Source organism: Chelonia mydas, chromosome 1, assembly GCF_015237465.2.
Source record: "Chelonia mydas isolate rCheMyd1 chromosome 1, rCheMyd1.pri.v2, whole genome shotgun sequence".
NCBI classification, from domain to species: Eukaryota; Metazoa; Chordata; order Testudines; family Cheloniidae; genus Chelonia; species Chelonia mydas.
Window position 1 is genome coordinate 320,259,570 of NC_057849.1, and position 22,260 is coordinate 320,281,829.

Here is a 22,260-nt window from a genome sequence, read left to right on the forward strand (position 1 = left end):
GCTGAACTCTTACAGCTCTTGTTGTCTTCAGTCGGAATTACAAGGGCTCATCTCATTTTAGGATTTGGACCAGTGATAATCAGACTTCAGGAGCCAAATTAGCAATCAACGTTACCCAAAAGAGCCACAGTAAATCACACAGCGTTTTAAATTAATGTGGTGCAGAGAGCCACAGGAAACACATTAAAGAGCCACTTGCGGCTCCCAAGCCTCTGACCCAGTATCGCTGGTTTGGACTGTATTGCACATATTTATGGGCCCTGATGCCCCATCTTGCAGAGGAAGTAGGATAACTTCACAAAGGACAGGAAAACTGAGTTGTCTAGCTAGTGAAATTTAGGGCCCTGTGAAGTTCTCTAAGGGTGAGGCTTCCCAATTCTGTGAATCTTCACATCTCCCTCAATGCTTGGAGGATTACCTCTGGCAACATGACCCATAGGGGGATAATGCTGCTTGGATAGCTATCTCTATCCTTGCTCTCAAATTTCTGCAGAGCTCCTTGTAGATGGAGCCCTAGCAGATGGATTTCTGTGGGATTCCAGGAAGGTGAGGGAAATAGTGCTGAGGAGTCAGCGCTCATCCTCCTAAAGGGATTCCCCAGGAAGTGATTTGGACCATAATATCTTGTTGTTTTCTTCAGTTTGTTGTCTTCCATCTATTTTGGGGTCCCTTGTACTGCATATTGTGCTTACAGTAAAGCCTATTAGTTGTGACAAACAAAGACCCCACCTTGGAATCTCTGCATAGTTTACTCTCAGCCTCATCTGTGAATGGCTCTGTGCTTGCCTCTACCAAATTCTGCTTGCCAAGTAATGCGTTGAAGTCAATATTTTGAACTCAATGGGAATAGTATCATTTTAGCATACATGCTGCAGTACCAAATTTACTCACTGTGAGTTCTTTCTTAGCATCAGAATGGCAAGTGATACACTCTGCTCATAAAATTCCTGAATAGACTTGTTAAACTGTAAATTGAACCATTGTGCCTCATAGAGTTTTGGTTGTATATACTATTCTCCTCCAATTGACATGCCATGTTACTAGTTATTAATAGTTCATTTGTTACAATCTGGACTATTTAGTTTTAATTAGGATCTATCTCCTTTTTTTCTAGCGAGTTAAATGTGGCTGCTGTGGACCCAAACCTCAGTTTAGCTGTTTCAAAAAACGTGGCAAAGACCATACAACTATATGGTGTAAAATCTGAGCAGCTTGTAAGTAATTTTTCAATTTCTAAATAATGTTTTTAAAGATACAGTGTTTTCTTTTTGTCACAGATTTATTAAAATAACAGCACTGGAATCCTAGTACATAAAACTATTGAATGCACTTTCCACTGTATTGAATGCATTTTGAGTTAAATTCTGCTCTTGGTTACACCCATGCAGACCCATTGACTGCAGTGGGATTTGTGTGTATGTAAGTCAAAGCAGAACTTGCCCTGTTGACTATAAACTGAAATGTCAGGATGTTAGTTGTTTTGCAGTGGAATTAAAATTTAGTGTAATAGCTACTAACACTTGATGGTCTGTCTGTTATATAATACCTCTTATTTGTTGTATTTAAATCCTAGTACATGCAAATAAAATTTTCAGTTTGGGACCCTTATTTGGATCAAAATTCAGGCATATTTTTCACAAGTGTGCATTTAAATGGTGCTCAGTTTTGAGCTTGCTTATTGTCATGTCACACATTCCTGACTATTTGCCATGCACTGCTACCTAGTGTGAAATTGGACAGCAGTAGAGCAGCAAGAAACCAACATTTGGAAGTATAGTGATTGGAATTGTAATAGGAACCATTTTGGTTTTTTAAATATATGTACAATTTTCCCATGAGTTCTGATGTCAGTGTTTTCATACTTTTGTTGCAAACATCAGTTTAAATTTTAAAAAACCTTCTTCCTGCAATAGGAAAACTTTTTATACACAATGTAAGTGGCTGTTTTGGTTACTTACATGTGTTAGTGAGGTATTTTCTTAAACAGCTCTAGTTCTGAAGGCAGATCAGATTTCACTGAAATTCAAGTACTACACTGTAATGTTCATTCAGTGACAGAAACTTGATAGTGGATGCCTGCTGATACAGTTACGCAGCAATTTACTATAAAATACCTCTGCTATTAGGGTTCTGTTTACCTTTCAGGCATGTACCATACTTGAATGGGCTGTAAAAAATTGAAAAGCATTGGTAAATATTTTGGTTGCCAAGTGACCATTTCTACTGAATGCTTTACATCAGGGTTTCCCAAAATGTGGGCTGGGCAACCTCAAGGAGACTGAAGGGTATGGTAGGGGATTGGTCCATGGCAGGTCATGCAGAAAAGCTAACATTTTGAAAATAATTAATACACTTAAATGATTTTTTAAATTGATACACAACATAAAGCCCTATAATGGGGCCTCCCTTTAGAGCCACCATGTTCTGATTTTATAACTCCAGCTAGACTGTCAGTGCAGATTAGTGCAAGAAGTAGGTTGCTATAGCCTTTGAAAATAAAACAGCAAACTTGTATCTGTGTATGTGTGCTTGGATTTACCGGTTACAATACAGCACAAGCCACATTAACAATATCACTTACTTTGTACAACACAAAATACCTATGCCCACATGTCAATGATCTGGACACCAGACATGTCAGCTGCAAATGGGCACTGTGCCTCCCATGAGAATATTTCACGCTACCCAGTCTTTGTTGGAGCTCATTTCTGGCTGAGTTATTCAGAAAGATGGATCATTTCGTGCCTAGTAAAGCAGCATGTTGTTCCAAAGACAACTCAGAAAGGAAAAAAAGAAAATGCAAAAGTATGATAATGTGTGGCTTTGCATCAATTGGTTTGAAACCACACTGTGTTCTGAAGTGCTAGGTGAGAGAGCATGAAGCCTTCAACTTTGTTGCTATATTTAGCAACTGAGCATCCATCATGGGAAGATAAATCCGAGGAGTTTTGGGGGAACAAACTTGAAACCTTGAAAAATCAAGAGATCTGATTTACTCAAACTGGCAGTGTGAGAGAATACTTATGTCCGTCGGGCCTATTTTCTAGTATTTCTACAAACCATGCAACACTGTAAATTGTATACTATACAGCTACAGAAAAATCTTATTTTTGCCTACTCAGTATTCATATTATCAAAACTTCTAGGACCTGAAGCAGCTACCAAATGGCAAACAGTGCCTTTGTCAAATAACACTGATTCACTTCACACTAGAGTTATGGCTGAGAATGTCTGAAAGCAACAGATTTCCAAACCCAAGATAAGCGACTACTTAGCATTTCAGCTTGATGAGTTAGCTGAGGTGCTGCACAGGTTCTAGTGTGTGTGAAGTATGATTCTGATGGTTCTATTGAAAAATTTCTCTCTTGCAAAGGTGCATTAGAACTAGAGCTGTTTGGAGGATGGAAATTCTGTTTTATAAAGGATTTTGAGATTTTGAAATATGGTTTAATTCCAAATTGAAACAAACCCCAAAAATGTCAAAGTTCTTCAAAAGAAAATTCAGTAAAAAAAATTGTTTTGGATTGATCATAACATTTTGTTTCAATTTTGATTTGATTTTATGTTGTTATAGATATGAGAGAGAGCAGGTGGCCAGAACTGAATATCATATTCCTGGTGAAGGTGTTATGTTTTTCTGTCATTCTCTGTACATTCTGATGTTTTGTTTGCTTTTTTTAACACAACTGCTGCTCACTGAGCAGAGTTTTTTAATTAAGATGCTCTCTCACTAGCAAATGTGAAAAATCGGGACGGGGGTGGGGGTTAAAAGACACTTACATAAGACAAAGCCCTGAATATCCAGACTATCTCTATGAAATTGGGACATCTGGTCACCCTATTTCTCACTGATGCTCTGAGTTTGTACATTTAGTTTAGAAACCAGCAATGCATGTAGCTAATTCAGATTTTGGTGTATTTGTCAACACTGCATTTCATTTTCCATTGTGTTTCCCATTCACCTAGTGCTGTGACGTCTCTCTGAAGTTCCTAACTGTTCTTTTATTAGTAATAGTAGCAATATCTAATTTTGATTAACCTAAATAATTTTGTCTGCTGAAAAATTTTTCCAGCGTTCTGGTCATTCTTTTCTAGATCATCAATAAATATATGAAACAGTACCTAGCATGAATCTAGTATAGAACCTTTGAGCTCCCAGTGTTACCCTTTTGCCATGTTGAAAATTGACCCTTTCAGTCTTACTCTTAGTTTTCTGTTTCATAGCCAATTTCTAATCTATGACATCAGATGGCTCCTTAATTTCCTTAATAGCCTCTTGTGAAGGACTTTGCAAAAGACTTTTTGAAAGACTAAATAAATTGTCAACTGGTTTGCCTTTATTAACTATTACATTGGCATGCTATTAAATTAGAAAGGCATGCTTTTTTCTTTATAGAGGCCATGCTGGCTTCTCTTATTCTCTGTGATGGGAGTGTCCAACTTAAGGCCCGCAGGCTGTACACGGCCCACCAGAGCATTTCATAAGGCCTGTGACCTGCTTCAACACAGTGTATTAACGGCCATTTCATTAGCATTTTGTTGTCATGTTTATATCATTTTAGTTTACACACATGTGTAAACAGACAATATTGTACATAGAAACAGCTTAGCTAAATACATACAAAACAAGCTGAACTTAAAATATAAATCAATTCAGGTGACTTTAAATCTTATTAAAATATGTAGAATCTGTTTGGCCCACACGAGGTTGTGCTTAGATTTATGTGGCCCTCCTGTGTAATAAGGTTGGGCACCACTGCTCTATCGGGTCCTTCACGAAGCAATTAAAGGAGTGAACTTCACTAAATTCTTGACTCTTTGCTTTGTTCTGTGTTGACATGGGTTTCCTTCACGAGCAATTCCTTGTGAGGTATCTCACATGAGATAAAGTACTAACTTGACTCTGAATTAAGAGCAGAAGTACAGATTTGTAGAGTGATCATCCATCTTCACTTGCTAATACCTTTGATAATTCATGTTGGGCGGCTCACTTAGTCAGCCTGGCTGACATCATTGGTTACCGAAATGATCTGAACTCTTCTCTCCAGAGCTGGAAATAGGAATTTTCTGTCTGCGCACGATAGAGTAGGAAAGTAAATCAGAAAAGTTGGTAGTTGTATTTCCTGAGCACAGAGAGGAACTTTTAGTCATTTCCTGTTGTTTTAGACTTCAAGGAACTGAGGAGCTGGTTAGCAACCATCAGGGAGTCATAAATCTGTATCACAGGGAATTTCAGAACCACCTATGAAATTACTTCTTGCAGACCCGCAGAAGGGAAGGAGGTGACTCACCAACCTCTTCATAAGATGCCATAGAGCTGGCAGCAGTAACTGCGCTTTTCTAAGACACAGTGACAGGCCTCTCCAGCGACATGTCCCGGTCATGACTTTCCCTAGCCAGGAGCTTAACTTTTGGCTATCTCTGAAGGTGGAGGAAAACCCAGCTTTAGGAGCAGAAGCCTTGAAAGTTCTCATCCCACTTTGTCCTTAAATCTCTGCAAGTCAGGTTTCTTTTTGCTGCTTGTGAAAAAATGAAAGTGTCACAATCACCTGCTGATTGAAGCTGAAGCAAAAGTGTATTTTTCCAGTTCAACCTCCCGGGGCACAATTTTCACCAACAAGTCGGCTCATCTACTGCACTGAATTTTGAATGTATTTAAAATGTTGCGATTCCTTTATAATTAAAGTTCCTTTTTGGTAACATAATTATGTGTTTTGGTCTGATTGCAGTTAGACATGTTTCTTGTGTTCGTGGTTCGAACTAGAGGTCTTGGGAAGAGAGGGTGGTGAAACATTTGTCTGTGAAAAGGCCAAAAGCTTGTACGTTTGGGAAACCCTGGTCTAAATTCATACCATTGTCAGTATACGTTAGATAATGCAGAAAAATAAATTCCAAGATCCAAAGATTTTTAGAGAAATTAGATTGAAAAGACCTGTTGGGTTATCTTGTCTGTCCCCTTCCCAGTGCAGGATTATTGCCTAGAGTATTTTTAGATTTTTTTTTCTTCATTCTTCCTTCATTTTGAGTGATGATTTCAGTTAGCTCACAGTTTGTGAGTGGTAATGTAAGTACTGTATGTTCTTTTACTTTGGTGCTATTTCTGTTCAGCTGTGCATGTGGGTGGATTAAAATACACTAACACACCCACCCTTTGCACATAGATAAAATGTGTTGTACTGTGAGCATGAAAGTTCAGTTGCCGAAAGAAGATGGGGTTCTCATGCCTTTTGAACCCAGGGACCTCTTTCAATTATTTTTTTTCCAAAGTCACAATCATTCTGTCAGGCATTGGTATTAATTTAAATCAGAATCCCACTGTTACACCTTCTATCTTGTTGTCAATGCTGTGGAGGCTCTGACTTGCTGCCTCCTCCCTCTTCCCCTTTCCCCCTCCCGAACAAGACTTAACAGGCAGGTACAAATTGGCCTGGTGTCTTTTGACCAATGAACAAACAAATAGAATAATTTGCAGAGGCAGAGTTGTAAAAATCAACTCACCCACTTGATTTTCTTGGCAGGTCGAGAGAATTATGCTATCAACTTCTGCAGGATCTAATTTCTCTTATACTTCTCACTTCTCACATTGGCAAAATGTGTCTGTCTTGTCTATGGCAAGGCTATGCAATAAAACTGATCTGCGCTGTTGCTCTGATGTTAGTGCATGTCTTTGAACTCTGTTAGTTAAGAATCTGTGAAGCAATAAAACCTTGTGACTGCTTCACTTGCTTCAGGACTTCACTTGCTATCATAGCCGATGTCCAAATATGGGGCACAATGTTTGTCAAAGAAAGGCCCAGAGTGAGGGGCACAAACAAATTATTCATGTGGGAAACTTAATATGCCGCGGGATTCCATCCTTCAGTATAAAATTCTTTCTATAACCTCAGTTTAGTAGTTCTTTATTTCTGGTGTAAACGGTAAATGTGAGGGAGATGCCAAGTTTCTGTGGAACATATATAATATTGGAACCAGGACTGGCTCTAGGCACCAGCAAAGCAAGCATGTGCTTGGGGTGGCACAATTCCAGGGGCAGCATTCTGGCCACCCTTTTTTTTTGCTTGGGGCGGCAAAAAACCTAGAGCTGGCACTGATTGGAGCTAAAAGCAACATCACTGAAAATGAGGGACATTTCAGAGGTATGCTCCCTCCATGTAACTTTCCTTCTGTATCCCTTGTCAGCCATAAGTGACTGAGCCACGGCTTTCAACCAACCTATCTAACACAAGTGCATAGTTGAGACCCAGGAAAGAGCACAGATTATACACTCTGGGGTGTTGGTGAGTACTTGGCAACTCAAAATGTTGTTGGATTGATAGCATAGGTACCTTGAATAGTAAGTCTGTTCCATTGGTTTCCTTAATCCAATACATTTTTATGCCAATACAGTTTATGTAGCATTGGATGCTAGTGCACCCTAATGCCTCCTTTAATTTAATGTCCTATTTTTGGTGAGTTTAATATCCAGATGGACAGATATTCCTCAGCCATCTGTCTATCATTTAAGGTATTTTTAGAGTGCCCATCACTGTAGTATCTCAACTCCAAATACATTATTTACAGTTAACAAGAATATGTAATTCAAAGGCAATTCCACTATTACCATTCTTGAATGAAGTCTTCATTTACCCACAGAACAGGTTTGGCTCAGTGTATTTTCCTGCCGTTGCATTTCAGTATTTCTCTAGAGAGACCAGTTCTTGGAGTGAGGAGTATATCTTGTCTCAAAGTCATTCTATCACTGGTCTCCTTACTGAGACTGCCAATAAGATTACCATTTAGAGAAACACATTGTGGTGGTTTTACTAAGTGGATACCTGTCCATTAGGAACAAAACTGAGACAATCATTTTATCTCACCTAGTCTACAGACTTGTACTATATTTGAACTTGATGGGCATGTGAAAAGCTCTGTGTTTCCCTTAGGTAATGCCCTGAACTACAAATGTGGTCTTTAATATTGTTGCAAATTATTAAGCCTTTGCTGCCAGTAACAGTGATTCTTTTTCAGTTTCCCATTTTTAACAGGTATGCAGCATTAACACCTTGTTCTTAAATGTCTTTGAGCATTCAGAACCGGTCGTAACAAATTATTTTCTTCCTTTAAGCTTGAGGAGGATATGGACATTTTTATATATTTCCAGAAAATATCTTTTCAACTTTTAAATTTACTGCAAAAAAGCTGATCTTGTCTCAAAGTATGGTAAAAAAAACCCAAAAACAAACAAACAAACAAAAAACAACCAGAAAGTAATTACTGAGCATCAATGGAGAAGCCACCTTCCTGCATATCCACCCATCCATTGTCAGAAACTTTTGTGATAATTAGCATCTGATTCTTCATCTCAGTCTTGAGTCAAATAGTTGGTAGTCACAAGGTGTGGTATATGCCTCTGGTTAATGTAGTTTAGAAAATTCTCATTTTTGGTAATTATGGCTTCATTGATCTTCCATGGAGGGTGAGAGCCAATAAAATGGCCTCTGTTATTCCTTTTTGTTTTAAATTTTTAAACGTAATCTAGAATGATCGCTGCTTTTACTTATTGTGTAAGTATCATTTCATAGAAGAGATTGAGGGAAGAAAATGCTAAAAAGCCAATGTGGAATGCAAAAATAACAATTACTTCAGCTTAAACTCTGAACCGAGAAAGCAACACCATCTTTAAATGGAATTTCACAATGCCATTTGTAAAGGAAAAAGTGTGTGACATGATGAATCAAGGGAATGAAGAGCTAAATATGTGCAGTGGATTATTTTGTTCACAGCCAGAATGCAAGAAGTATTTATACAGAATCTACAATGATGAAAGAACCATGACTGACCCAGAGTTTGTAATGGAAGATTGTGGCTCAGCCACTAAGATTATTAAGGAGAGCAAAAATGTAAAAGGAAAGGGTGATTTAAAAAAAAATGTTGAGAATAAAAAAGACCCTGGTGCAAGTGATTGGCTTTCAGACTATTCAGTTATGTAACTTCTTAGAAAACAGGGTATATGGAAATAAGAGCTTTTTTGAGCCCTTAACTTTAGGTTCAGCAGGATTTTGCTGTTTAGGAAGACATAGGGCAGAAAGCTTCTAGCTTAATAGATGCCCCCTGTTACTTCCCCCTTTTCTGTCAAACAGTTTGAGAAAAAAACAAAAACTAACAAGACTAGTGAAACTGAAAAATTTTGTTGTAGGGGGACCACAATTCTGTTTTCTCCTTTGGGAAATGAAAAAAAGTCTAAGGCCTTGTCCGCACTATCAAGGGTTTACCAGTATAGCTATACCAGCAAACACCTCTAGTGGAGATGTAGCTTGTATTGGCAAAAGAGTTCTTGCTCATTCAGCCCATCAGCTGGTATAGAAGCTGCTACAGCTTCACAGCCCCTTCACTGGGGTTTTAGAGACACTACAGCTGTGGATCTCAGAACACATCCTTGGCCTATCACTAAACCTCTTATATGCATTGGGGCTGTTGAGGGACAGCCTAGAGCACCCTTTCACAGGTAGCAGAGGGTTCACAGGCTTCCTTGTGCCAGATGATCAGTCCACACCAATCTCATTTGACCACAAGTCTAAAGAAAAGCAAAGGGTCTGGTAAGGCCCTCTATACCCTGGGTTATTGACACCTTGATGCAGTTACAGAGGCTACTTTAGAACATCAACTTTTGCATAAACATTGCATCTGTGTTTTTAAAAATGGTCTCTGATTTTGCACCTGGAGTTTTACATTAACAAACATTTGTGCGCACAAATTTGTGAGTGCTACTGATGTAATGGACACATAACTATCTGATTGTTCCTTTTGTGCCCGTTTCCAGTTGTGAACTGTAGGTGGAGGTCCCTTTAAATTTTGAACTATTGGATGTATTTCAGTTAACTTACTGTTTTATGATGTTTGCTTGTACTGTGCTGATTTCCTGACATTCTAGAATATAGATGTGGCTTGAAATAGGCCTATAATAATTACCTTTAAGTACCCATAGGGTAGTCTGTAAGATTTCAGAGTATGTTCATGGATTGTTCTATTAATAGACATTGGCCATTTTTTTGGATCTGGAATGTTTTTCTCTTGATTCAGATAAGTTTGATCCTGTATAAAAAGTGCTGTTATTTCCTAGTTGTCATCAGAATGTGATGGTTCTTGCAAGGCTTATTCATTACTTCTTCATATTTCAGTTGAGTTGTGGAGTATTTATAGAATCCATGTTTGTGCTGATAACCAGTTTAAGCTATCAGTACTTATTCATAAGCTTAAGCAAAGGTACATTTATGCAAAGCAATAATGACGTAAGGTAATATCTTTCCGCACAAAAAGTGAAGATCCATAGTGTCAGAAAAATTACTGGTTTTAGAATGGTCCTTTTGCTGGAGCAAATTTTGTGAGCCCATCAGAGACATTATTTGTAATAAGAACAGGAGTACTTGTCGCACCTCAGAGACTAACAAATTTATTTAGAGCATAAGCTTTCGTGGGTTACAGCCCATTTCATCGGATGCGTAGAATGGAACATATAGTAAGAAGATATATATATACATACAGAGAAGGTGGAAGTTGCCATTCAAACTGTAAGAGGCTAATTATTAAGATGAGCTATTATCAGCAGGAGAAAAAAACTTTTGTCGTGATAATCAAGATGGCCCATTTAGACAGTTGAGCCATCTTGATTATCACGACAAGTTTTTTCTCCTGCTGATAATAGCTCATCTTAATTAATTAGCCTCTTACAGTTTGTATGGCAACTTCCACCTTCTCTGTATGTGTGTGTGTGTGTGTGTGTATATATATATATATATATGTATGTATATATATATATATATATATATATCGTCTTACTTTATGTTCCATTCTATGCATCCGATGAAGTGGGCTGTAGCCCACGAAAGCTTAAGTTCTAATAAATTTGTTAGTCTCTAAGGTGCCACAAGTACTCCTGTTCTTTTTGCGGATACAGACTAACACAGCTGCTACTCTGAAACCTTTATTTGTAATAGAAATATTGCTAGACCCTTAGCATAATGACATAAGATAAATTTCTGGTTGTCACTTTTATGATGTGGTCTTATGAAAGTTAAACCGTGTCTTGTATTGTGTGGTATTGAATTAAATGGAATCATCCTTTTTTTTCAGTTTAAGGATGAATCATTATTCAGGACCTCTTCCAACAATGAGATTTGTCTGACAGTTCTAGGCAAATGTGTCGAGTCCTCTTGTCTCACTGTCGAATATTGTGAACTGTTGGAATGTAGAATGAAATTTAATGAACTTGCAAACAGTCCAAAACAATAATAAAAGTGACATTTCTGGGGAGGCTTCAACTGGTCAGTGATTGTGCCTCAAGCCAACGGTACCATGAGGCACTATTCTCCCTTCACCCCCGACTTTTGTCTGAGATATAATTTTTTTAGAGTCCATACTGTCTATTATAAGTAATTGGAAGACATGACTGTCATTGAAAAACATGCATCTATGCTATTTAAATGGTAAAACACACAAACATGAATTCAATATTTGTCACATTAAAAGGATTAAATAATGCAGGCTCAAATATCATGCGCAGGCAAGCTATTTGACACTAAAATAATGTCATAAAGATTATTAATTTAGCAAAATAGTAAAAGCTAAAGATAGCAGTGGGCCTAAATTGGAAGTAATTAGAGGTACATTAGGAAAGAGTAATTAGTCATACTGGGTAAAATTTTCACAAGTGCCTATGTGATAAGTGACTTCAGAGCCCAAGGTTTTGTGCTCCTAAGTAACTTCAGGTGCTTTTGAAAAATTTACTCACATCTTGTATGTTTTCATATGAATTTGCAGTGATTTAGAAAGATAGATTAGGAGATAAATATTCATATATTTCCTTCATGTTTTCCTGTGCTATCTGGATCGTGATTCGCATGACAAATGTGGAATATTTTTTGACGCTCTTGGCTAAAATACAGAAAAGGTTTAACTAGGCATTAAACATCTTGGAGTACTATGTACTATATTTTATCTTGCTGGTAGAGTGGACTAAAAATTATACTTTAAATCTAGCATCTAGTTTTGATAACAGGTAGAAAAACAGCATGATTACACAATGCTTGTAGCATTTCATATTATGTGGTTTGATTGGTTTCATATCAAGTTAAACTCTATGATTCACATTGAATTTAAATAAGTAAATTTAATTAAATGTGTATCACTTTATTTCAGAGGCTTTGGAGTTTTCATTATTTTGGAATAGCTCTCACCAGATATCAAGTTAGAGTTTAACAATGTAAAGCTTATTTGCTAATTCAGTTTAAAAATGGTAATTGAAGTACTATAAACTGAATTAATGCATGACTGAATCAATAGTCATTTAAAAAGACAGATGGTAATTAAATAAATTGCTTATGCTTTTTATGTGTCGGTGGAATTCACCCCACTGTAGTGGTCCTGCTTAAAGGCTCTCTGTGTCTTGAAACCCTCTGTGGGATGGATAGAGCAGCCATGTAGAGGCTCTCTGCACTTCCTCTGCCTTGTGAAGGTTGGTTCTAAATAGTCCAGTGTGCGGGAAACCAATAGAGGCAGGCTGGAGGCAATTCACCTGTGGGAATAGTGTATCACAACAGGATTCATCCATCAGTGATTAACTTGGCAGGTATGAAGAATTCATTAGATGGCTTTAGTCAAAAGTATCAGGATCAACACAAATTGTCTCTGAAGTCCTCCACAGCTTTCTCCATTTTGGTTCAATGGGGTAAACCTCAGACTGTCAAAACACCAAATGCAAGGGCCAAGATTTTCAGTTGTGCCTCGTGAATTTGAGTGCCTCAGTTTTTGGGTGCCCATTATTTTCCAGATATCTTACAGGTGCTGACTTTCAGAGGGCGGGTGCCAAGCATCTTACGAAAATCAGGGTCTCTTCCATGTCTCTCATTTGGGCACCCAAAACCACTAGATACTACTGAATATTTTGTCCAAGAAGTTTTGTTCCAGGGCAAGCAAACAGCTGGAGTTGGAGAGGAATATTTTCTTTTTCCATTAGAGGAAGGCTGCAATCTGCCTTCCTTTAACATCTTTAGGACTGGAGGAAATGAAAGATAAATTGAGAAAAAGCTCAGGTGATTTTAAATGGTCCAATGTGACTCTTGCCAGTGCGGTATTCAGATCCATTAGCCATGTACAAGAAATCCATTTTCTTCCATTAATTTCAGATCTCTCATCTCAAAAGGAGGGCTGGATTCCCTATCAGTATCTTGAGGTTTCTGAGTCAGTGGAAAATAAATGTTTTCATTTTTTATGAAAGGGTAAAAAAGTTTCTTCTGGAATCCAGACCTTCTACAAGAGAGTCCTATGTGGTGAAGTAGAAACTTATACTGTAGTTTTACATTGTTAGGAGAAACCTGAGACTTGTTCTGTTCTCTATATCTTAGAATATCGGTGGTTTCTGAAAGATTCAGGGTTATCTTTGTCATCGATATATTCATATAGCATCTATTGTTATTTATGGATTTGAGGCTGTTGGATCTCTTCTCACTCTTTCGTTATGCGCTCTTTTAAAAAAAATTAGATGTGTAAAACTTATTCTCACCTGTCTGGGACCTCATAAACCTTTGGCATTTGAATTTAACTTTTAGCTTTTAAAACTCTGGGAGATTACCTACTCTTTTTGCTAATGGCTCTTTTTGTGGCCAGAACATCAGCTGGGAGAAAAAGGGAGTTGCAGGTGCTTATGGCTAGTTCTATTTATACTTTATTCCACAAAGTTAATATGATTTTAAAACCTCACATAAAATTTTTGCTTTCAGTGGCAGCAGATTTTTCTTATAAATAGATAAACTGATGTCAATAAACTCTTTATTCTTGCCAGGTGTGGTGAAATTACACAGGTCAGATGATAAAAGGGCATCTTTTGCAAGCACTAAACCTAATTGTAAATCTTCCCAATTATTTATAGCTTATGGGGAGAAATTGAAGGACCTAGCCCTGTTGAATCAGAAGCTCTTTGAATGGATTGTGTTTTATAATAACTTATTATGATCAAGCAGAAGTACAAGTACCAGATGGATTAAGTGCATTCTATAAGAGCATGACTATCAGGAATGTGTCTATTCTTGAAAAATATCAGACAAACAATTGGAGTTCAAGTCATGCTTTCACAGACTATTATGCTCTTGATCCTAGAGCTAGATCAGATGCTCCACTGGGAGGGCACTGCTTCAGTCTTAGTTTGATTAAGCTCTCTTCAGCACTCCTCCTAGATTATGATGCTACTAGGTAGTCCTTTAAAAGAGGGGATTTGCAGAGGTAGGTTATGATGGAGAAAGAAAGTAAATGGAGTTCTGTAAAAATACCATCTGTGGAAGATACTTGCTTCAAGGTCTTAGCTCTTTAGTATGAGACTGACCGTGCTTCCTTGGTCAGGTTTTTTGACCCTTGAGGGCAGTGGTAGCAAGACAGAATGGAAACTACCCCCCCCCCGCCCCGACTCACCATCAAACATGGTAGGGACTATTATTCACTTGAAATTCAAGTTGAACAAAGTCCTAAACTCTTGAAAAGTTTTATGAGAAGGCTGACTTTTCCTACAGAAAAAGTCCAAATTAATTAGCATTTAGTATAGTGCCAGACAGAGAACCCAAGACTCCACCGATTTAGTAAACTAAATTCTATTTTCATTATTACCTGTTAAAAGCAAGAAATTAATTTTAAAAACCGCATAGGACATATCATCATAGAATATCAGGGTTGGAAGGGACCTCAGGAGATCATCTAGTCCAACCATCTGCTCAAAGCAGGACCAATCCCCAATTTTTGGCCCCAGACCCTAAATGGCCCCCTCAGGGATTGAATTTACAACCCTGGGTTTAGCAGGCCAATGCTCAAACCACTGAGCTATCCCTACCCTCCCCCCATATGACAACATAATGCAATTCTGTAAGTTCCTGCATTGCACTACAGAACCTACCAAAATGCAGATTTACACTTCATTCAGTTTGCAACATTTCATTCATTATCAGTTACAGGAAACCAAGTCTCAAATTAGGCAAAAGTTTCTTTTGCATTATTCAAGTACAACATTAAAATGTAAAAAGTTATTTATCAGTTATTCTGTCTTTTCTTGCACAGGTTGCAGGGTCTTTCGGAATACAACTTTGTGTATTTGTGTATTTAAAGAATTCTTGGCTGGATACTAAGAACGAAAGTCTTACATGTTACTTCAACTAGGTTTTTAGTACTTAATGATTGTGGGGTCATACTTATCTTCTGTCCAAAGGTAGTCTCAGGAATAAGGTAAGGCATTTAGCTGGAGATGTAGGGCTGGATCCACTGCTTATGTTTGGTTTGACTTGGTTCGTGTCCCCAGCCTGGTCCCAGGCACTGGTATATGGCTTTCCCTCTCTGGATGCAGACCTGGGTTCCACATAGGAACTGATAGATCCCCTCAGATGTCTTAAAGTACAGAGTGCCTTTCTCTGACTTCTTTAGTGAATGGCAGATTTACCCAGTACTGAGTTGTCAGCCCTCAACTTCTGCTGAATAAGGTCTGAGAAAAAACTTTTCACTTCCAGCCTAGCTTTCTCTCTGAATATTTTTGTGACTACATATTGGCTAGCACAGTTGCTGGACTCTCACCTGTTAATTTCAATCTCACACTCATTCACATTTTGTTTCCCCTCTGTTTCTTCTAGGAATCTTTAATTGTCTCCTTCAAGAAGCCTTCTGCCCCAGCTGTATGAGCACTAGCTCTTCTTTCCCCCAAACTGTTATGTTGTTCAGAACAGATTTGGGTCATATGACAAGACACTCACTTTTTCAGTTAGAATCATAGAATCATAGAATATCAGAGTTGGAAGGGACCTCTGGCGGTCATCTAGTCCAACCCCCTGCCCAGAGCAGGACCAATCCCCAACTAAATCATCCCAGCCAGGGCTTTGTCAAGCCTGACCTTAAAAACTTCTAAGGAAGGGGATTCCACCACCTCCCTAGGTAACGCATTCCAGTGTTTCACCACCCTCCTAGTCAAAAAGTTTTTCCTAATATCCAACCTCAATCTCCCACACTGCAACTTGAGACCATTACTCCTTGTCCTGTCATCTGCTATCACTGAGAGTAGTCTAGATCCATCCTCTTTGGATCCACCTTTCAGGTAGTTAAAAGCAGCTATCAAATCCCCTCCTCATTCTTCTCTTCTGCAGACTAAATAAGCCCAATTCCCTCAGCCTCTCCTCATAAGTCATGTGTTCCAGACCCCTAATCATTTTTGTTGCCCTTCGCTGGACTCTCTCCAATTTCTCCACATCCTTCTTGTAGTGTGGGGCCCAAAACTGGACACAGTACTCCAGATGAGGCCTCACCAATGTCGAATAGAGAGGAACGATCACGTCCCTCGATCTGCTGGCAATGCCCCTACTTATACATCCCAAAATGCCATTGGCCTTCTTGGCAACAAGGGCACACTGTTGACTCATATCCAGCTTCTCGTCCACTGTCACCCATAGGTCCTTCTCTGCAGAACTGCTGTCTAGCCATTCGGTCCCTAATCTGTAGCAGTGCATTGGATTCTTCCATCCTAAGTGCAGGACTCTGCACTTGTCCTTGTTGAACCTCATCAGATTTCTTTTGGTCCAATCCTCCAATTTGTCTAGGTCCCTCTGTTAGGAACATTCTGATCAGTATACTCTTTATTTTTTCCAAGACAAGATCAGACTCTGTTAAAACCAACTCAGGCCATCCCAAGGTCGTACTAATTTCAGCTAGCACTGCTAAAATCATTTCCCCAGTTTTAACATTCTTTCACTAGTGTTGTTCATATTAGCATACTACATCACAAACTACGAGCATAAATGCTGCTTTCTAAATGTTCTAGCAAGTTCCTTCTTGACCATGATGGGAAAGGTGCTCCTCTTGTTAGTCATTGCCCATTGTTCTGCATCTCAGCACTGCTTCTCATGTTTCCTTTAGGTTCCCTTTTAAACCTTACCCTCCAGTTTTGTCCCACATGGCTGTACCATATATTATAGCTATTGTCTTAGGCACTTTCGACCTTTTGGTATCTCCTTTGTTTTGGCAACTGCTTTTTCTCAGAGGTCTGATGCCTGCTTCAACACAAATAGTTTCAGGTAGCCAAAAAGATGGGAAGGCTCTAGCACAGCCTAGATCTTAGGGAATGGAATCAATATCTGATCAAAGACGAGTTCCCCATGGTTGCCCTGGTGGAAGCATCACGTCTGTCCTAGAGGAAGGCAACAGGCAAAACACTTTGGACCTTGCAGGCACTTACCTGGAAAATAGTCTCATGTGTATCTAAGATGTGTTGAAGAGGAACAGCACTACCAAAGTCATCTCCTGCTCTTTGGTCTGGCATCTGCTCCACGTGTTTTCTTGACATGCTTGGTGGTAATAATAATGGCCTACCTGCATAGCATGGTAGTGAATGTGTTTCTCTAGATAAATAAAGTGGCTGATTGAGGACATCATCCCAGAAGGTTTCAGAAAATCAATCTGTGTGACCACAAGTGTGTTGGAGTCATGATAAACGACCCAAAGTCCCAACTTATCCAGCAACAAATGGAGTATGTAGAAGCCCTGCTAGACACAGATCAACCCTCAAAGCCTTCCTGCCTCAGGACAGGATCCTAGGAATCACCAGTGTGGCAGCAAGGATAGACAAGAGACAGCAGCTGACAGTTCATACCAAGCTGCAAATGTTGGGGCTTATGTCCAATGGATCTTAGTTGTCTCGTAGCATGTCTTCCTAAAGGCAGCTTCAGTGAACCCAGTACAGCTTGGCTTCAAATGTTATTCACTGTGGTAAAGATTTACCAGCTCAGTTCTTCAAACAACTGATAGTAGTTTACAATCTACAGGGGCTCAGCAAATCTTTCTATTGAAATCAAGTTGATTGTTTGAAAGAACTAAAAAAAAAATGAATAATTTTGGAAAAATATTGTTTTAAAACATTTTTTGTTGATGTCTGTCTAGTTGTGCACAACAGTTCCTGAGTGCACGAGTTGCATGTTCCTGCAGAAAGGTTATTTTTCCTGTATCAGTTCCCTAAAGTTAGGTTCTTTCATCAAGAGCTGAGGAGCCATTGCTGTGTGGTTTCAAAATGTCTAAAAGCCAAACTTCATCAAGTAGAGAGAATTTTCTCTATCTGTGTGTCCAATTTTAAAGTTACTTCAAAAGACTCAGCTGATCCTCCAGCAAGCAAAGCTGGATGGGGCAAGTCTAATAACAACTGACTGAAAAAATGCATTCAGTGGAAGGTTTGTTGTTCTTCCCAGATTAGCTGCATTTCCTGCCTTGTTAATGATGATTGAGCACTAAGTGGCTGGTAAAAGTCTAAACCCTAACCTCAGCACACTGATTTACCACCTTTAACTCAACACAAGTCTGTTTTGTTTTTAATATGTGAAAATGTTGGTGTCAGAGTAAAATTCTTAAAATCAGTCAGGTCTCTTGAAGTTGAAATATCAGGGAGTGAGATGGAAGTGAACCCAGATTACATGGATGCTCTCATCAGGAAAGAAAAGAACTGCCGACATATGAGGCACCAAGTTTATCTCTGCTAGTCTGAGGATATGTTTTGGAGGCCAGACTATTTCTGAGGCATTTGGAGAAGGAACTTTTTTTTCTCTTTGAAAAGATGTGAGAAACCTCAGTTGAGATGGACTCTTAATTCTGGAGAACTTGGATTGAACTGATTTTGTTGCAAGAAATGATGCTGGATAGGGACTCAAAACAGACTAGTTTGTAATGCTATATCACTACATACTTGCATGTGAATGAAAAGTTGCCTAAAATTAATATTTGTAGGATGTTAGTTAAATACTGGCTAATTTAGTCATACCATGTGTCATCGTGTAGGTCACCTCCCTCACACCCCCTTATGGCTTGCCTCAGTCTCTCCTTCAAAAGACTTAAACTCCACCCAAACTCTTTGCATATTTAGCAACTTAGAACCATGGGGCTGGATTTATTAGTATCACAAAATATTCAAAATAAAAGTTCTCAAATCCCCATTTAGTCCATACCCCCAGACTTCTTGCTGGGGGTCTTCCAGGCCTTCTCTGGCTGGAGCTGTTTCCCTGAAAACTCAAGGTTCCCTGCTAGAGACTACTTACTCCCATCAGCCATTGACTCTGCTTGTTCTTCTTCAAGTGCTTGCTCATGTCCATTCCATTGTAGGTGTGTGTGCTCGCCACATGCACCTGTGCCAGAAGTTTTCCCCTCAATGGTATCCTTAGGGGACCGGCTCTGGCGCCTTCTGGAGTGGCGCGTGTATGCCGCGGTATAACGGGCGCTGCTGGCTTCCCCCCACTCTCAGTTCCTTTTTACCGCCAGTGATGATGCTGGAATGTCTTCTTGCTTCGGCAAGCTGCTTTCCTACTTTGTCACAGTAGTGGTTTGATTGTATATAGTTTTTTTAAGTAATTTAGTTAATAGTTCCCTTGGTGTTAGTAGAAAATAGTTAGATAATCCCCATATGGGACTTAGCCTTGGAATGGGGCATGCCCCGGTTCCCAGGCTTCAAACCTTGTGACTGCTGCAGAAAGTCCATGCCAGTCAGCGACCCCCATAGAAGCTGTTTGAAATGCTTGGGGGAAGCTCACGTGAGTGACAAGTGTCGCATTTGTAAAAGCTTCAGGCCACGTACCAAGAAGGCCTGAAGGCACCAGCCTCGGAGCCAAGAGTTCCGACCCTGCGCCAAGCACAGCGGCCTTGATGTGGAGTGTGCTGCCAGCACCGACATCCAACCAATGCTGATGCTCATCCCTGGTACCGGCTAAGAAACAGAGAAAGGGCCAGTAGGGGATGTTCTCTTGGAACCCGTAAAGCGAAGGAGAGGGCTGGAGGAGAGCAAAGACCTGCACGGGGCAGCTCTTCCCCTCCAGTTGGTGGCCAGGCTCCAGTGGCAGATAAGCTGTCAAGCCTGGCTTGAAACCCGTCCACCACCCTGGGTAGTGGCCGAGACACTCAGCAGCTGGCAGTGCCGTCTACACCAGAGTCCTTTCAGGATGCTAAGGACATATTGTCCCTTCTGGAGCCGCCCACCCCAGCCCCGGAGGTGCCCTGTTCGAGGGGCAAGCCTGCCATGGGACCCTTCTGATGGTGTCCATCAGTGTGGCACCATTCCCTACTCTGGGGAGTGCCCCAAAAGCGCTCGCCCGAGCAGCACCACTAACCCCTGGATGCGGGTTCATTTACCTGCCAGAGTTCCCAGCGTCGGTCTCTGGACTCTAGGCAGCGCTCTTCGGGCTCGTGGCATTGAACGTCGGTGGTCGGGCGCAGACCTGCGGAGGTGCGCTGGTCCCCAGAGCCTTGTGCAGGGAGCATCCAAGCTGGTCTCCCAGTTCAAGGCACCATTCCTGAGGATCCAAATGTCGGTCCCCAGAGCCCCGTCACAGGCCACTGGAGCGCCGGTACGGATCGCCGTGAATGTGTCAATGGTCTCCAAGATGTTGATCTCTCGCTCCCGGTCTACAGAGCGGCAACGCTGTGTAAGCGCGAGGTGTAGATCACTGGGATATCGTCGAAGATCTGCCGAGTGCTGCCACAGGTCACCGGAGCTGCGGCACCAAGAGCCATCATCCCCAGTGCACAAGGGAGTGGCAAAAATTACTACAGCCCTGTGGCAAACACCCTGCTCCCGATCACCAAATGGGCAGAAAGAAAATACGTTGTTCCTGCTAAAGGATATGAGGATTTGTATAACCACTCTGCCCCAAGCTCGTTTGTGGTGTCCGGGGCCAGTGAGCGCGATAGGCAGGGTCAACCAGGTTCAACACCAAAAAATAAGGAGGCGAAGAGGCTCAATCTATTTGGTCAAAACATTTATTCTACTTCAAACCTCCAACTGAGGGTGGCCAACCATCCAGCCTTGCTCAGCTTTTATGACTTCAAAATATAGCAGTTGATGGCTAAGTTTGCCGATTCTCTGCCGGAGGAGCCCAGGAAAGAATTCCTGGCTATCCTCGACAAGGGCATGGCGGTGGCCAGAGCAAGCCCTCCAGGCGGCCGTGGCTGCTGTGGACTCTGCGACCCAGACCATGGCTTCGGCCATTTTGTTGAGGTGGTGGTGGTCTGACCCAGCGATGGTACTGGAAGGTGTGCAGTTCGCAAGCCTGCAACCCAGGGTCTCACTAATATCGGATGAGTCTGATCTCGGGTGGGGGGCACATCTGGGCACACTGAGCACACAGGGCCTATGGTCCAGGGAAGAGCTCGTGCTTCATATAAACTTCAGGGAGCTGAGGGCCATTTGGCTGGCTTGCATGGGGTTCCTTCTCCACCTCTCCGGTCGGGTGATGCAGGTGCTAATGGACAACACGGCCTCCAGATTCTACGGCAACAGATAAGGAAGAGGCAGGTCATCAGCCCTGTGCCAGGAGGCCCTCTGTCTGTGGGACTTCTGCATCCAGCATGCGATCCACCTCACCTTCCTGGTGTCAGGAACACACAGGCAGATCGTCTCAGCAGGTCCTTCTTCTCTCATCACGAGTGGTCTCTTCACTTGGAGGTAGTCAGAATGCTTTTCCTGAGGGGGGACTCCCCGAGTGGACATGTTCACCACCAGACAGATCAGGAAGTGTCACGTGTTCTGCTCCCTGTAAGGCCTTGGCGCAGAGGCTTACTTTCCGATGCCTTTCTCCTGTCCTGGTCTGGGAACCTGCTTTACGCCTTCGCACCTATTCCACTAATCAGCAAGGTCCTCTTCAAGATCATGAGGAACAAGGCCTGGGTCATCATGATTGCCCCAGCTTGGCCACACCAACATAGGTTCGGCATGCTCATGGACCTGGCATAGTGCCCCCGCAGAAGCTTCCCATCCGCCCAGACCTGCTGTCAAAGGACCGTGGTCAGCTACTGCACCCAAACCTTGCATCACTCCATCTCAAGGCTTGGATGCTGCTGGCTGAACCTGGAGGAGTTGGCCTACTCTAGTCAGGTGCAACAAGTTCTCCTGGAGAGCAGAAAGCCCTCGACAAGTGCCACTTACCCTGCAAAGTGGAAGCAGTTCTCCTGCTGGGTAGTGGAGCGGAATATCTCCCTGTCGTTGCTGCAGTGCATTCGAGATTACCTGCTTCACCTAAAGCATCAGGGTCTCGCCCTTTCCTCAGTCAAGGTTCACCTGGCAGCCATATCGGCCTTCCACCCTCAAATCCAGGGTAGGTCGTTTTTTTTCATATGACATAACGGCTAGGTTTCTGAAAGGCCTTGAAAGACTGTTTCTGCCAGTCTGGGACCTGGTTCCTCAATGGAACCTCAACCTGATCCTTTCCAGGCTCACGGGCACACCATTTGAGCCTA

The 22,260-nt window shown here is 41.1% G+C and overlaps 1 protein-coding gene across 2 annotated transcripts in view; it reads left to right on the forward strand.

The window, feature by feature from the left end:
• The window catches only part of COG5 (component of oligomeric golgi complex 5), a 309,622-nt gene that overhangs the window by 253,466 nt on the left and 33,896 nt on the right, over positions 1–22,260 (forward strand). For both annotated transcript variants that reach the window (XM_037889131.2, XM_043551539.1), the window contains exon 14: positions 1,115–1,214. In XM_037889131.2, the coding sequence (XP_037745059.1) occupies positions 1,115–1,214 (100 nt within the window). The remainder of the gene's footprint in view (positions 1–1,114; positions 1,215–22,260) is intronic.